Consider the following 15614-nt stretch of genomic DNA (forward strand, 5'->3'; position numbering starts at 1 on the left):
TCCAGGCTCCAAAATTACCTAGATGCACCACTGATCAATGGCAGAGCTCTACAGATCTTTGCACCACCACATTTGGGACTAACCTCTTTTTTTTACGTTTAGGGGGAAAGCTGCAAGCTACTCTGAGCCTATGTGATAAAAATCAAATAAGTAAACAAAAAATCCTGAATGATGAGGCAGCAATCCACCTAACTAAGACATGGTCAGACAGCAGCTGTAATAATATTGTCCTGCTAGAAGACTCTGAATGAAAAGAGAGAGTAGCAGCAAAAGTGACTCGTCCGGATGTCAAGGGACTAGAATCTAGATTTCCCACTTCAAAAAGTGCTCTTTGATCAAACAGGCAGAGGAGCAGGTGGATAGAATATTTTCATAGCAGGACCTTCAGAGTCTCTAAAGCTAGTGTTGCTGTGACAGCATGTGAACTGGGAAGTCCCTGGTTCAAATCTTACCTCTAGCCATGACTTCACTAGGAAGCTTCAGATAAGCTGCTGAAAAGCAAAATATCACTATTGGTGGTGGTGGTGGTAGTTGTAGTGGTGGTGGTGTTTCAACCTCAATCTCCCATCAGAAATATGGAGAAAATAATACTGGGCCACCTTACAAGGTTGTTGTAAGGATTGCACAGAAGCTATGTAAAGCACTTTGAATGCTTACAGCATACAGTACAAACACCATGTGTTGTTATATTGCCATAGAATCAGAGATATAGTTGCAATGATTAAGACTTTTATTCAATACCAGCATGTTAAATAAACAATATAATATAACATGAATTGTGGCAACATCAAGGAAGGGACATCTGGTGCCTCACTGCACTGGTATGTCCCTCACTGGTCAGTATTGCAGCCACAGGCCTTCTTCTCTCAAAAAGAATTTTGAAAATGTTAACATTTAGGGATGTTGAACCAGAATAAAAATGTAGAACGTTATAAATTCTACATGTAAAAAGTCTGTGGTCCCCCTGCCCCCGCCCACCGACAACTGCATAATTTGAAGCTAATACTTCAATAATTGTTTGAGGGACATGTCATGAGATCCCAACAGAAATGATTTGTACATTCACATAGCTGGACCATTTCCAGATTGTAAATCCCTTGTGCATACAACATAAAACAAGTCTACCTGTTTTCATTTAAGATGTGTGTGAGGCATAGAGTGGAACGATAGCACACCCAGTGGCTGTATCATATTTTAGCAACTGTTTCTGATTTTGTCCATACCCACCTATTTAGCAACTCTTAGAGTCTGAGATGTCCTTTAAAGTTCTTTTTTTCTGGTTAAGTTTTTCATACCACACCTACTTTAAAAAACAACAACCCAACCCTCTTCTCTCCAAAATACATAGAACCTCCCATTCATCACAAAAGGTTAAAGGATGTATGTAATGAAAATAAGGGTACTTCCAAACAGGATGTTTAGCCTGGGACTTTCACACCTTTACAGAGGGTTCACACAACATAATCATCCATCTATTGTCAACCTGTACTTTTCCTGAGCTTAAATGCCGCTTTTATTAACAGAGAAAATATCACTTTTTTGAGAACAATGGTACAGATCTGCACAGTGACTGCATGTGCAGACTATTAGTGTTACTGTTCCGTCATTTTTTGAGAAGCACATGCCCAGATGCAACCGATTGCAACAGAATCAGGCTAAAAGAGGGAGGATTAATCTATGTCCTAAAAACATGTGATATTTCCTGCAGTGCGGAAGTAGTGCAAAAGCAACAGTGTGGTGCCACAAGAAGCATGTCTGGAAGTGCTCTAAATCCACAATGCTCACAAAGCATGCTGCCTGGAACAAAATGTAAAGACATTAATCTGTTAAGAATTTTATCAACAATGTGCCAATGCAGAATTCAGTTGGCATAACTATTTATTTATTTTTAAAGATGTATAGGATGCTTTTCTGCCATAGTTCTTAGAGCAGGTTATAAAAATATAAAGTTTATACAATCATTACACCAGTAACTAATGAGAGGAGGCTGGAAGGATCTGGCAGGCAACAGTAAGTGCAGCTAACCCCAAGATCGCACTCCTCATTATTCACTGCCAATTCACACCCCCATCAGCGTACACATGAAATTAGGATTTTTTTACCCCAATTTGCATCAGTTTATACCTACTTACATTAAACATTTACCATGTTGCTGCCTATTCACCTAGTTTGAAAAGATCCTTTTGGAGCTCTGTGCAATTTGTTCTGGTTTTCACCTTTCTGAATAATTTGGAGGTGCCGGGCCCTCCCGGCTCATGACAGCACGGGGCCTTTACTCAACCGAGCAACAGACAATATGATGGCCGGGAGGAACCTGACCCTGCACAGAATCGGCGGTGCCTGTTCTTGGAGGCTGGGAAAGGCGAGGAAACCTGGAAGTCCAGATAATTAATGAAAAAGTTAAAAAAGCATCAGTCCATTTTTTGTGTGAAGCTAGATCAGGTAAATCTTGTATCCAGTCCTCCACTTTGGGAGTATTAATTAGGGATGTGCACAAAAATGTGATTCAGAATCCAAATCACACCCGGGGGAGGGGGGATTATACATCCCCTTTAACATGGAGGAGGGCAGGTGTACACACCTGCTCCTCCAGCACTCGCCGCCATTTCCGTAAGTGTGGCGCTTCTCTCAGCTATAAGCACATGCTGGCGGCACTCTCTCCCAGCAGCCCCTACAGGATACACATGGCTTCCACACATGCACGGCAGCCATTTGCTTGGTCAGCAACCATGTCTGGCCAGCAAGCTGCACTGCACAACATGCTGGTGTAGCACAGGGGCAGCTGGGGGAGAGCACCGCTGGCGCGTGCTGATAGCTGGGGGGGGAGGGGGGAGTGCTTAAGGAAATGGCGGCGAGTGCCAAAGCAGCAGGTATGGCCCCTGCTCTCCTTCGTGTTAAAGGGATGTGGAATACCCCCATTTTAAAAGGATGTGGCACAATTTGGATTTCGAATCGCATTTCATGCACATCCCTGGTATTAGTCGCCTTCCAGTGTTGCAGTATTAACTGTTTTGCGACTAATAAGCCCCTCAGTAGCCATTGTCTGGAACTCAAATCTAGGTTCCATTCATTTGGGATGTACTCCAGTGTTGCATTTTTGTCCTTCAGCTCTAAATTTGTGTTCAGTATCAGTTTATTCTGATGGTCCTTCAACAAGAATGGTAAATCAGAAAAGTGGTTAAGGGATTGGCACAATCTCCTTCAACTATATATACACTATAAGACAACCATACATTTTCTAATCTGCTTATTGCTCATCTACATAGGCACCCATAATTTAATTGATTGATTGATTGACTCTTATCGACCACATAGATAGATTCTCTCCAGGATGATCGGTCTTCAACCTGGCCTTCAAGGTATCTCAGTGGTGCATTCATCGCTGTTGTAATTGAGTCCATCCACCTTGCTGCTGGTCGTCCTCTTCTTCTCTTTCCTTCAACTTTTCCCAGCATTATGGGAAAATGTACATAATTTACAGTACAGTAATGTCTTTTCTTTTGTTCTTCTGCTTCCCCCCACCTTCTGCTTTCCTCTCCTTTTTACTTCCTTGGATGAATATGGGAGTTGGGGGTGGGTAAGAAGGTGGGATGCAATGATAATTGAGAATTGAACACATTATAAATGAATTGTTGGCACTTACCTGAATGGTGATTCTCCTCAGTGATAGGGAGTGTATCCAATCACATCATTTGCAGGGTTTGTGAGCTGCGAGCCCCAATCATCCTAGTTGGCCTGCCCTGGCCATGTCATCCATGGTTCTCGGCTCACTGTATCTAGGGTTGGATCCCCATCTTCTCCATCGAGTGGATGAATCTATTCATCTGTAGGTTGAGCGGAGGTCACTGGAAACATGTGGTTATTCTCAAGAAGTTTTAAACACCATTTTGGCTTCCCCCACTAGTCAGATACACCAGGCCACTTAGAAAGCCTTTGTTGACTGGTGCAAGTCCCAAGGGGAGCATTCATTATCTACTTCTGTGGTTCAAGTGTTAAGCTTCCTCCAAAGGGGTCTGAACAAAGGTTTGAAGTCTAATATGCTCAAGAGACAGATAACTGCCATAACCTCTGTCCTGGACACTGAAGCCAAAACAGGTATTTCTACTCAGGTGAAAAGATTTCTTAATGGCACTTCCTTGCTCAAACCACCTACTGTCCATAGGTTCCCCATGCAAGACCGAAATGTTGCTCTCACCGCCCTAAGGCTCTGTTTGAGCCTCTTCAGTCGGTTTCCTTAAAATTTCTCTCCTATAAAGTTCTTTTTCAGATTATTATTACCTGGGCTTCAGAACTGGCTTTCTAAATTAGGGGCACAGTGGGCACTCTCTGTATATAAGAAGCTTTGCTTTATTGTTCTTTTAAGGACAGATCCTGCTTTTATGCCCAAGGTGAACGCCCCATTGCATAGATCCCAGGAGCTCATGTTGCCTCTACCAAGCTATGGCGGATTAATGTAGTAGCAAATGTAGCATTTACTATGAGCCCCACATTTTCGAGGGCCCTGCACACCCGGCTTCCAATAAATATCCCTTTTCTGCTAAATGTGCCTTTTAAGAGAAGGCCCAGCACAGCATCTGTCCAGTGGCTGTTGCTGGTGCCTACCACATTTTTCTTTTTAGAGTGTGAGCCCTTTGGAGACAAAGAATCATCTATCTACTCTTTATTTTTCTATGTAAACCACTTTGAGAATTTTGATTGAAAAACGGTATATAAATGTTCACTGTTGTTGTAGTAAGTGTGAGTTTGGTCTCACATACTCCCAAATACAGCAAATGAAAAAATTGAATTACTTTACTATGCAAGTAAATAATGTATCCTGTATAATAAAACCCTAGGGTACCTGCGTCCGTGTCCTGCATCCGTGTCTCTGGGAGGTGTTCTGTGCATGCGTGGCGCGCGCAGCCTCTCATTGGCTGAGCGGGAGTGGAAGGTTCGTTGCAGAGGCGGCGGCCATGGCCGCTGGTGGGCCTGGCCCGGCAGCGACGGGGAGAGGCCGAGGAGCCGAGGCGCCGGGCCGGGCGCGGCGCAGCGAGGAGGCGGTGGGGGAAGCCGGGCGAGGAGGCGGCGGGCCCGGGAGGCGGTGGGCCCGGCCAGAGCCACGGGCTCGGCCGGAAGAGGTGGTGGGCCCGGCCGGGAGGAGGCGGGGGAAGAGGCTGGAGAAGGCGGCGGGCCCGGGGGAAGCCGGAGCCCAGGGGGAAGCTGGCCCACGGCGGGAACCACCCAGCGCCGCTGCCGCCGCAACCAGTTGCCAGAGGAGGCCCGGAGGAGGTAAGGCGGGGGTGTGGGCGGCAACGGTTCTTCTAGCGCCCGTTATTGTAACGGGCCTAATGTGACTAGTGTTTTAATATTTATGTGCATTTTTAAAAATTTAGGGCCCCTTTATAACATATGCTACAGGCCCCACACTAGCTTAATCCGGCCCTGCTACCAAGGAGAAAGAATGGTACACCTTGGATGTGCATAGAGCAGTCAAGCTTCTTTCTGAGAGTGTTCTCTAGAGTGCAAAGTGCACTAACTGCACACTGTCCAGATGGATATGTTCATGCATATCCATTTGCTAGTAAAGGGTTAGCCTCACCTAGAGGGGTCACAGCTCATTCAACCAGGAGCGTGGCCACCTCTGCTGTCTTTTCTACTCTGCTGCCCTTTAGAGGTGTGCACAAAACTGGTTTGCCCAGTTTGGTTCGAGTCCAAACTGGACTCAAACAGAACCAATCTGTCCATCTTTATTACGGTCATTGATCAAAGAAACTCAAACAGAACCAGACATGTTTGGTTTTGTGCACTCCCGAACACCCCACGGGCTCAGCTTGAATTCGAGCCGGTTCAGGGGTTCTAACATTTTTTTAAATAAAATAAAAAGTTAGTTAAGGACTCAAGGACTCACCGCTTCCAGGGGGTGCTGTTATGGGGGGGACTCTGCAGTTCCCCCTCCCCCCCCCCGCCGACCTCCCCCCAGTCTCCAAACATCACGGTTCAGGTGGGTTTTGGCCCATACTGACAGTGGCCATTTTTTAGGCTGCCGCACATGCACAATGGCCATTTGCATGACCCGAGTCACACAGTAATATTATTTTTAAAATCTGCTACTCAATCTATTATTTTGTTTTCTGTTGCTGTTTTTACAGTTTTATTAGTTTATACAGATTTAAGATTTTATTTGATTGTTGTAGTTCAAATTAGAGTCATTTAAAAACTCATTTTAAGTTGAAAAGCAGATTGTAAGTCAATATGGCTGCAAGCTCTTAAAATAAAAAACTCATAGTGCCCGAGTTCAGAGCAGGTCCCAGCAGCAGAGCCTACCCCTAGAAGAGCCAAAGCACAAAATTAGATAGCCTTAACTATGGTCTTAAACATGCAGGTTTTTTGTCTATCTAATTTCCGTGGTTTGTGAAAAGGAAATTTATCATTATAGTGTTGGCAATCCAGTACAATGGATATTCTGCATTAAATAGTGTAGTAGAACCAGTGTGGTGTGGGGTGATTAGTGTTGAACTAGGACCAGGAACACCTGGATTCAAATCTCCATTCAGTCCTGAAACTCGTTGGATATCTTTGGGCCAGTCACTTCCCTCTCAGCTTAACTTACTTCACAAGTTGTTGTGAGGATAAACATAACCATGTTATGTTTATAATGGAGGGGACAGGCCTTCTCAATTGCTGCCCCGAGGCTTAGGAACACACTTCTTGCTGAAAAAAGAGCCTCCCCATCTCTTACAACTTTAAAAAAGGCAGTCAAGACACATTTGTTCACCCAGACTTTTAATTAGACATTGTTTTAACTGTGTTTTGTGTTTTAATAGTTTTAACATTTTAAATTTGAATGTGTTAATATTTTTATTGGTTTTTACTGTCTTGTAAACCGCCCAGAGAACTCACACTTTGGGCAGTATAAAAATGTGATAAACAAACAAACAAACAAACCATGTACATCACTCTGGGCTGGGATATAAATGCAATATCTGAGTGGGATAAAAATGCAAAAATAAATAAACAACAAAATATACTACAGTATGTACAACAGTATCTTGGAAGGTGCATGTGGAAGCAAGTTTGGTTAAAAAAAATCTCCAGTGAGTCATTTCCCACCTGCATGCAGTGCTGTGCTTTTCCCACTGGAGGACACACAGAAGGTCCCAAGGTCCCTCCCTGGCATCTCCAAGATAGGGCTGAGATGGACTCCTGCCTGCAACCTTGGAGAAGTCTGAGTAGACAATACTGAGCAAGATAGACCAATGATCTGACTCAGTATACAGCAGCTTCCTATGTTCCTACCTTCATGTTTTTTTTACCAGATCTTGACATTAGGCACATTTGTAGACCTCATCAAGTATATAACCCACACCGTTTCAAGTTATTAGCTCAACAATTGTCTTATTTATAAGCAGTAGAATTGTGAGGCTTCTAACGGCAGAACTTTTTTTTGGTCTTTTGCTACTCGCCTTTACTAAACTAAACTTAGCTAAAGAGGCACTCTCGTACCCTTTTAATATGCCAATTCACCTAAAAATATAGGTTACACACACACACACAAAGGGGTGGGGGCATGTTTTCTGCCCCTTGCTTTTTCAAGCAACGAATGCCAAAGCAAAAGATAATAAAAATAAATAAATAAATAAATAAATAAATAAATAATAAACAACCCTAAGTCCTACAGTTACGGAGGCTTCAGGTCGGCAGCAAACCTTACCCATAAAACGGGTTAATATTAAATCTAAAGGGGCGGTATCTCCACCTCCCCTTCGCCATCTCTCTGTAACATGTCTCTGATTGGTGGCGCCGAGGACAAGTCTCCCCACCCCTTCGCCCCGCCTCGCCAGGAAGCAGTGCCACGTCAAGATTACTTACGCCTCCCTTCCCCGCCCACCAGCGGCGTGACGTGTACGAACCGACTCCTGAACAGCCTCCCTTTCATGCCGACTATATCGTAAAGGGGAGGAGCCATCCTCTAAGGCAAGTTTCCTCCTTCCTCTCTCAAGTCTGGGTGGAGCTTGGGGAAGAGGAGAGAAGGATTGGAAAGGGGCTCGCGGGCGCATGCGCAGTTGGGGGCCTTCCCAACCAACGGCGCTCTGAGGCCCATGTGACCGTCTCCCTTTCTCTCCTTCCCCTCACTACATACGGGGTAAGGGGAGGTGCGCGCGTGCGCTCGAGATTTGCGGCCGCCGAAGATCGGCGGCAGAGGGGTGACGTTGCGCTCTTGGGCCGTGAGAGGCCGACGAGGCTCTTCGGCAACGCCGAGCCGAGTCTCTCAGGAGTCGCTGTGGCCGCCTTTCGTGCCTTTGGCCGCCGAGCGAGCAGCCGGGGGCCTCTTCCTTTTTTCTTATTTGCTCCCCGCCTCAGAGGGTGAGGAGATGCGTTCGGCGTGAGGCTCCGGAGGGTCTCGGTCCGGCCCCCGCTCGAGCCATGGCTTCGCCCAGCTGGCAAGAGGTTGTGGCCCAGCAGGCCGAGGAGGTGTCCGCCCGGCTGCGGGACATGCTGTCGGCTGGCGTGGGCCTGTTGCGCACCGAGTTGGGCCTGGAGCTGCCGCCGGGCCTGGAGCCGCAGCGCCTGCCCACCTGGCTAGTGCTGCTCTCCACCTTCGTCCTGGCGCTGCTGGTCCTGCTGGGGCTCCTGTGGGCCACGGCCTGGGCCCGAGCGGGAGATGCTCGCAGGAAGCGCCCTAGGAGAGCCGCCGAGACGGGGGAGGAGGACGACGAGGAGGAGGAGGAAGAGGAGGAAGCGGCGGAGACTGGGGGTCTGACAGGAGGAGGCGTCCCGAACAAGGCGGCTTCTGGGACGGCCGCGATGGTCTTGCTGAAGGGAGAAGAGCAGAAGAAGCGGAGTAAAAAGAAGCCGCTGGAGAAGGCGGGCAGGGTGAGCAAACGACGGAGGGAGGAGGAATAGTGGGGGGGTCGAGGGAAAATACGAAAGTGGGTGAGGGAGAAAACGGGGAGTGTTAAGGTCTTGATCCACCATCACTTGGAACTGTTTCGCATATGTTAGTTGGCACTTCCATGCCGAAAATGGGGAGGGGCGTGTGTGTGTGTGTGAGAGAGAGAGATTTCCATGGATATGAAACAGTGTGTATACGTTGCATTTATAAACATTTATCTCTTCTTATGCCTCAGTTAACACCTGAAACGGAGATTACAGTGACTTTTTTCAGGATTTCAGCATATTGCTATTTTTCTTGTTACTGAAATAATTTATGCAATCTTCTGCAAGTCCTTGCTTCTGACACTGCAATTCGGGTAGTAATTATTTACAGGCTTTAGCTGGCTACAGTAACTTTTGCATGAACTTTCCATTTCCCTGTGCACGTGTGCACAGCAAACTAGAGGTGGGGGCGGGGGCTGTGGTCCTGTGTGAAGATTTCTGTTTGGGTTTCTGGAGTTCTCCTACACAGGGAGTGTAATGTGTAAAGTGCTGGCCCTTAGGATTGCAAGGTCAAATTTTCTAAGCATAGCTTCCTTCATGCAGGTAAACTACTTCTTAATGGACTATGATGTTAATCCTATGCACACATGGGAATAAGTTCCATTCAACTCCAGTGAGACTTATTTCAGACTAAATGTTTATTGGATTACTTAAACCCTTTTTTACACCGTACTACTACCTAATGGCTTAGCGGGGAAATGACTTGACTAGGAAGCCAGAGGTTTCTGGTTTGAATCCCTGCTTTTCCCCCCCCAGACTATGGGACTATGTTTCCCAGACTATAGGAAACACCTATATCGGGCAGTAGCGATATAGGAAGATGCTGAAAGGCATCATCTCATACTGCGCGGGAGGCAGCCTTGGTAAGCCCTTCCTGTATTCTACCAAGAAAACCAGAGGGCTCTGTGGTCGCCAGCAGTCGACACCAAATCAACAGCACACACATTTATATCTATTTATATACTGCTCTTCAACCAAAGTTCTCAAAGCGGTTTCCATAGAAAGCAAGTAATACATATTTATTTATTTATTCAATTTCTATACTGCCCTTCCAAAAATGGCTCAGGGCAGTTTACACAGAGAAATAATAAATAAATAAATAAGATAGATTCCTGTCCCCAAAGGGCTTAAAATCAAAAAAGAAACATAAGGCAGATACCAGCAATAGCCACTGGAGGGATGCCATGCTGGGGTTGGATAGGGCCGGTTGCTCTCCCCCTGCTAAATATAAGAGAATTGCCACTTTAAAAGGTGTCTCTTTGCTCAGTTAACAGGGTTATTCAGAATTACTATTTCCTACTTCTTGTGGTGTCTTCAGTGAGATAACGTTATTCTTTATTTAGAGACTTTAATCCAAATCTTTAACATTCACTCATGTTTACAGCAATGTGACTTTGTGGAAGTGAGTGGGCCTGGAAATTCCCTAGATCTTTTTTGTGCTTCAATAGGAGGTGCTGCCTAAAAACATAGATTTGTTTCTCCCCCCCCCCCAACACATGTGAGATACTTGATTAAAAATCTGATATTGACTCCTAGAAATCTGAGTCTGGTATCTAGGACTTTGTACTTTCAGCCAATTAATGAGGTTCAGCAGGATCATAGTTTGCATCAAAAGAAATTAGGTATTATCAAAAGTATCATATTTTAGGCTTTGGCAAAACTGAACTAGCATCCTTGCTTTCACATGGCACCGAGTGCTCGAACTACTAGGGTTTGATCCTGTTTGCTACAATGCTCCTTCAAAAGCTCATTTCTAAATAAATGGACACCTTGGAAACATTATTAGTTAAAATGAAAGATTTATGGGACAACCCTAGTCTGAGGTCTTTGTACAATAGCATGCTGTGCATTTCATTTGTTAGTTACTGGTACATAAATCAGAGAAGATAATAGCAGCAAAGCATCAGAGTTGTTCATAAACTTGAGATGAGCTGAAGCTTTTGAGTGTGGTATCCTGGAAATCTTAAAGATGGCATTGATACTTTTAAAGAGAATTTTGGACTAAAAATTTTTTTTGTAGGGAGTATTGATGACTTGCTGTTGGTTTTACTTTGCAAATCCAATGAGTTGGGTGAGATCAATGGGATTTGGGGAAAGGACTTGATAACTCCTCTTCACAGCTAGTTATGGAGGAGGATTCCTTAAACCAATGTGTCAAATTTATAGTGGTTTAGAAGAGAGTGAACAAGTTTAGATTCAATCCTGACTAGACTGGTGTGTGTGGATCTGACCTATGAGTAGGTGGATCTGCCTGTTCTGGAGGGAATTGCACTTTCCCTGAAAGAGCAGTTTTGTGGTTTGGGGGTGTTCATCAGTCCACTTTACATCTTGTTGCCCAGTTTGTGTCCAGACCAGCCGCCTTCAGTTCTGGTGATTTGCCAGCTGCTCCCTCTCCTGGAGAAACAAGACCTAGCTACTGGCAACCCCATGTATTCCAATATTCTCTATTCTTGAAACTACCTTTGAAAATTCTTCAGAAATAGGGCACAGTTAAAGGTATTGATGCTTGTCACTCGAGAGCTCTCAGCTTACTACAGTGCCTGGGGGACTATTATTTTCCATTTGAACTGTCCCAGTGCTTAGCACATTGGAAGATCTGTGGCCCTCATAATAAACTGGTGACTACAAGGAATGCTTGACTGACAAGCAGAAGGTTGCCGGTTTGAATCCCTGCTGGTACTATATCGGGTGGCAGCGATATAGGAAGATGCTGAAAGGCATCATCTCATACTGCACAGGAGGTGGCAATGGTATCCCCTACTGGATTCTACCAAAGAGAACCACAGGGCTCTGTGAGTGCTAGGAGTCAAAATCAACTTGACGGCACCCTTTACCTTTATAAGGAATAGGGCTGCCTTAGTAGTATCCACCCTCTTGAACTCCATCCTGAGAGAGGCTTGCTTCTTCTCTCATATGTGGCAGCAACATTGTCTTAGATATGGTGGCTCAAAATGTGATGTTTGCAGAAAGTCTTTAAGGGTCTTGTCAACAAAGGTTGGTTTGTATTGAGTTTTGAGACTTGAATGTGTTACAGAGTTAATTAGGAGCAGGGTGGATTTGATTTAAATCAAACTGATTTAAATCACGATTTAAATCACTAGCAGGGTGGATAAAAATAAAAAAAAATCCGATTTAAATTTTTAAAAATCCATTTTTTTTATTTAAATCGGATTTTTGATTTAAATCAGATTTTTTTATTTTTATCCACCCTGCTAGTGATTTAAATCGTGATTTAAATTGTGATTTAAATCAAATCCACCCTGATTAGGAGTAATACAAAACCAATGTCAGAATAAATATACTATCTTTATAATATCACATAAATTGATGAAATAAAAAATATAGCATTTAAACACAATGGACTTCAGATGGCCAGTTGCTGATAAACTTGTCCCATTGGCCTTCTTTCTTTAATTCACATGAAATTGTTCTACGAGCAATTGGTATATCTTAGATGAGATGTTCGTCTGTCATTATACTTCAAATGTTTCATTTCTTGTACATTATTACAATTTAATAAGATCTGATCTGAAAAAAATATGAAGATGATTAACAATTTGGTTTACTGTATGATGATACCTATTATGCTCTAGCAAATTTCTGTAATGAAAAAGCTTATTTTATGTTTCTAATTGTATATAAGTTGCCTCAGAGTCTGGTCTCAGGGAGAGATTAGCTATAAATTAAATATCATGCTGTTGCTTTTGTCTTACATTTTCTAATTTAGTCTCACAAATGCTAAAATTTGGTAGGTACCTATTTTAAAATGTCCTCTAAAGCTGTCTTCTGGGGGAAAAACCTGGGGGGGAGGCATGAGGGGTCCAAAGTGAATGGGAGTATACCTCACAAATATTTAATGAAAATTGTCTGAACTAGCCATATACATAATCTGATGATGGCTGCCGATCCCCCACTTCCTAGATTGCCACCCTTCACAATTCTAGCACGATTTTTAAGTGACTTGTTCTCTTTCATTAGGTGATTAGTTTCTGTACATACAGCCATCATGATTTGACTCTGTGTTCTGTGCAGAGCTGAACTATGGCAGCTAAGTGCATATCTCATAGGCCCCCATACCACTGAGGGTCCTCTGACCCTCGGGCAGCTTTTTAATGGAGGGGTAAGAAAGTTCCCTTGCCCAAGCTTCTTCCCCCTCACACTTCTCAGAATTCAGTCCAAAGTGTCTAATTTATTGACCTAGACTTTCAGAGGTTATTTAGCTGACTTCAAAACAGTGTTCAGTCTACCTCCTGCTAATTTGCAAAGTCCTTTTGTCTTTCCAGCTCTTTTGCCTATCCATGTTCCCACACTTGCATCAACAACACATAGACAATGTTTTCTCTAAGCCTTATACAAGTCCACATATGCACATACACACACCCATGTTCCTGGATCAATATTAACTGCAAAAGCAATGCAACAAGGATTTGCAAGGCCTGGTTGCCCAAATGAAACAGCATTATAAGAAGTGTGTAGTGTTGCCAGCAGTGCTTTTCTGCCAGCTCCCTGGAGCCCCCTCATTTGTGTTTGAGTCTCCAGTCATGGAGATCTCATTCTGATTATGCTCAGGAACCTCACAGCATCGTGAGCTCTCCATTTATAGCACATGGGGACAGATCACTTAGTGACAGTGGGCCAGTTACCCCTAGATTTGGCTCCTAACTAGCAGATTGGAAAGGGGAGCAGATGCATGTCCTCCCCATGCTGGGATATTCTAAGTAGACCCCAGCAGGTTAAGTATCTGTCAAGGCCACTCTGCCTTCTGAACTCCCTCCCCTCCTCTCCGTTTGCAAAAAGGATAGCAACCAGCTTATGTGTCAATTAGCTCAACAGGAAGAACACAGATAAGGCTTGCAGAGATAAATCTCCCCCCTCACAAATGAGGTTGAGTCAGCACTAGGGACCTAAGAGATGCACCCATTAAAAGTACTGATTAGATTACTGGATCTTCCATCTATGCAGAGTTCCCTTCTCACAGCTCTGCACTCTGCTTTCATGACAAAAGCCTCTGCAATTCCCACATTGTTATCAGCAACAATGGGATCCTTGCTGGTACCACCCAACACACCTGTCTGACAAAAAAAGGTGCCCTGAAGATATGTATTTGGGAATAAGACGTCCCAATTACATGATCCAGTGTGCTCCTTGCGCTCTTCATGCTGTCTACACACCACCTACCCTGGAGTTACCATCAGCTTTTTTGAATGATTTAATTTCTACAGGCCACCATGCAAGGCTGTTTTCAGTACTTCGTGTCGCTCTCCAGATCAGCTTTCTTGCCCAGCCTGATCTGCCCAGTCTTCTTCGCTTATGTAAGAAGCTGATTCCATGGAGGAAGCACCCTCCTGGATTCACCTTTACTGACTAACCCCTCCGACCTTCTTGCCCCCGCCTTGGCCCAAGCTGTTCCTGAGGAACGAGGTTCATTGGAGCGTTCACCCTTCCCTGGGCCCAAACTCTTATCTCTGTTCCCCTTTCTTAAATCCAGGTGCCTCCTTCTCTAAAAAGCTTCTTTCTCTTGTTCGCCTGGGAACTTACACAATTAGGATTCTAAGCTAAAACACCTCATTGCATTAAATGTATTTTTGATAGTAATATTGCTCTAACTACACATTTCTCTCCTTTGTACCCTCCCCTACAATAAATATCTTTTATTTTTGAAACCTGAATCTTGTCTCAGTCCAATTCATTTCCTGGATCCACAGCTTTGAGCAAATTAAAACTTACATGAAGCTGTTCCTTTCTGAGCTAATTTCCCCACGTAAGCCCAAAAGGTAGATTTCAGGGTGTTCGCCAATCACCCCAGAGCAATTTCACTAACAGTAACTATCTTCAAAATATTAAACCAAAATCTATCTCTGAATATTTATAAAGGTTATACAGTATTAAACAATAATATACTTTTACAAGAAAATTATGATTAAATAAAATCTTATAGAGTCCTTCTGCAAAGCTATTTAAATCATGATTTAAATAGCTTTGATTTAAATCAAATCAACCCTGGTTAAAGTAGAACTGAGGGGGGAAAGCTTTGCATGGTGGTGGAGGAAGAACAGCATTAGACTGCAGACTCTGATTGTGTTTGGTCTCTGTTAAAAATAAACAAACATGACTGTAGGCCTTTTCACATGTGTGCCCCTGTTTGAGCATGGCTTACTTTTGAATAGGCACATGACATTGACAGGAAGCATAGCCCAATAGTGTATAATGTGATTGTCTCCTACTGTAGTTCAGGCAAGGGTTACATTTGTAGTTGCCAAAGGGGGCCTTGTTTCATCCTCGTCACCTTCTAAATATCTATAAATTCATCCTTTTATGGCACTACATGGATTGCAAAAGGGAAGTTTCAAGACCTGACTGCTTTACAGTTTTCCTTTTGATCGTGTTTGGTGTCCGAGCTAAGGAACAAGATAATTTAAATAGGCTTCTTTGTTTCATATGCCATTACCAAGCTACAAACAGAGAATTGGCACAGTAGCTAAACTTGAACTAAGTTGTGTGTTCTGATTGAGAAATGGTGTGGAAGGTACAGTGGAAAAGTTAGATTCTTAGCACAATTTAAATCAAGGATTACATGTAACTGTAGAAGGGACTATTTTGCAGCTGTGTCCATTTCCAGCCTCTCATGTTGTAAAGTGAGAATTTGAAGTGAACTCAAGGTATTATAGTTATATTTAGAAACTTGATGTTATGACACT

The 15614-nt window shown here is 43.8% G+C and overlaps 1 protein-coding gene and 1 long non-coding RNA gene across 4 annotated transcripts in view; one reads left to right on the plus strand and one right to left on the minus strand.

The window, feature by feature from the left end:
• Nucleotides 1-719: 719 nt before the first annotated feature.
• Nucleotides 720-5231, minus strand: LOC128324462 (uncharacterized). 2 transcript variants are annotated; one of them, XR_008306869.1, is made up of 3 exons: nucleotides 4841-5231; nucleotides 3644-3824; nucleotides 720-2372 (listed from the first exon to the last, which is right to left on the minus strand). It is a non-coding gene; the product is annotated as an uncharacterized LOC128324462 (long non-coding RNA). The 2 variants fall into 2 exon arrangements; XR_008306868.1 differs by having other exon boundaries at nucleotides 3644-3845.
• A 2788-nt stretch (nucleotides 5232-8019) lies between these two features.
• Nucleotides 8020-15614, plus strand: part of MTDH (metadherin) — a 53848-nt gene continuing 46253 nt past the window's right edge. The window contains exon 1 of one of the 2 annotated variants that reach the window (XM_053246320.1): nucleotides 8020-8853. In XM_053246320.1, coding sequence (XP_053102295.1) covers nucleotides 8404-8853 — 450 coding nt within the window. In that variant the 5' untranslated portion in view covers nucleotides 8020-8403. The remainder of the gene's footprint in view (nucleotides 8854-15614) is intronic. The other variant, XM_053246319.1, reaches the window with a different exon arrangement.

This window comes from Hemicordylus capensis, chromosome 4, assembly GCF_027244095.1.
Source record: "Hemicordylus capensis ecotype Gifberg chromosome 4, rHemCap1.1.pri, whole genome shotgun sequence".
In the NCBI taxonomy this organism is placed as follows: Eukaryota; Metazoa; Chordata; class Lepidosauria; order Squamata; family Cordylidae; genus Hemicordylus; species Hemicordylus capensis.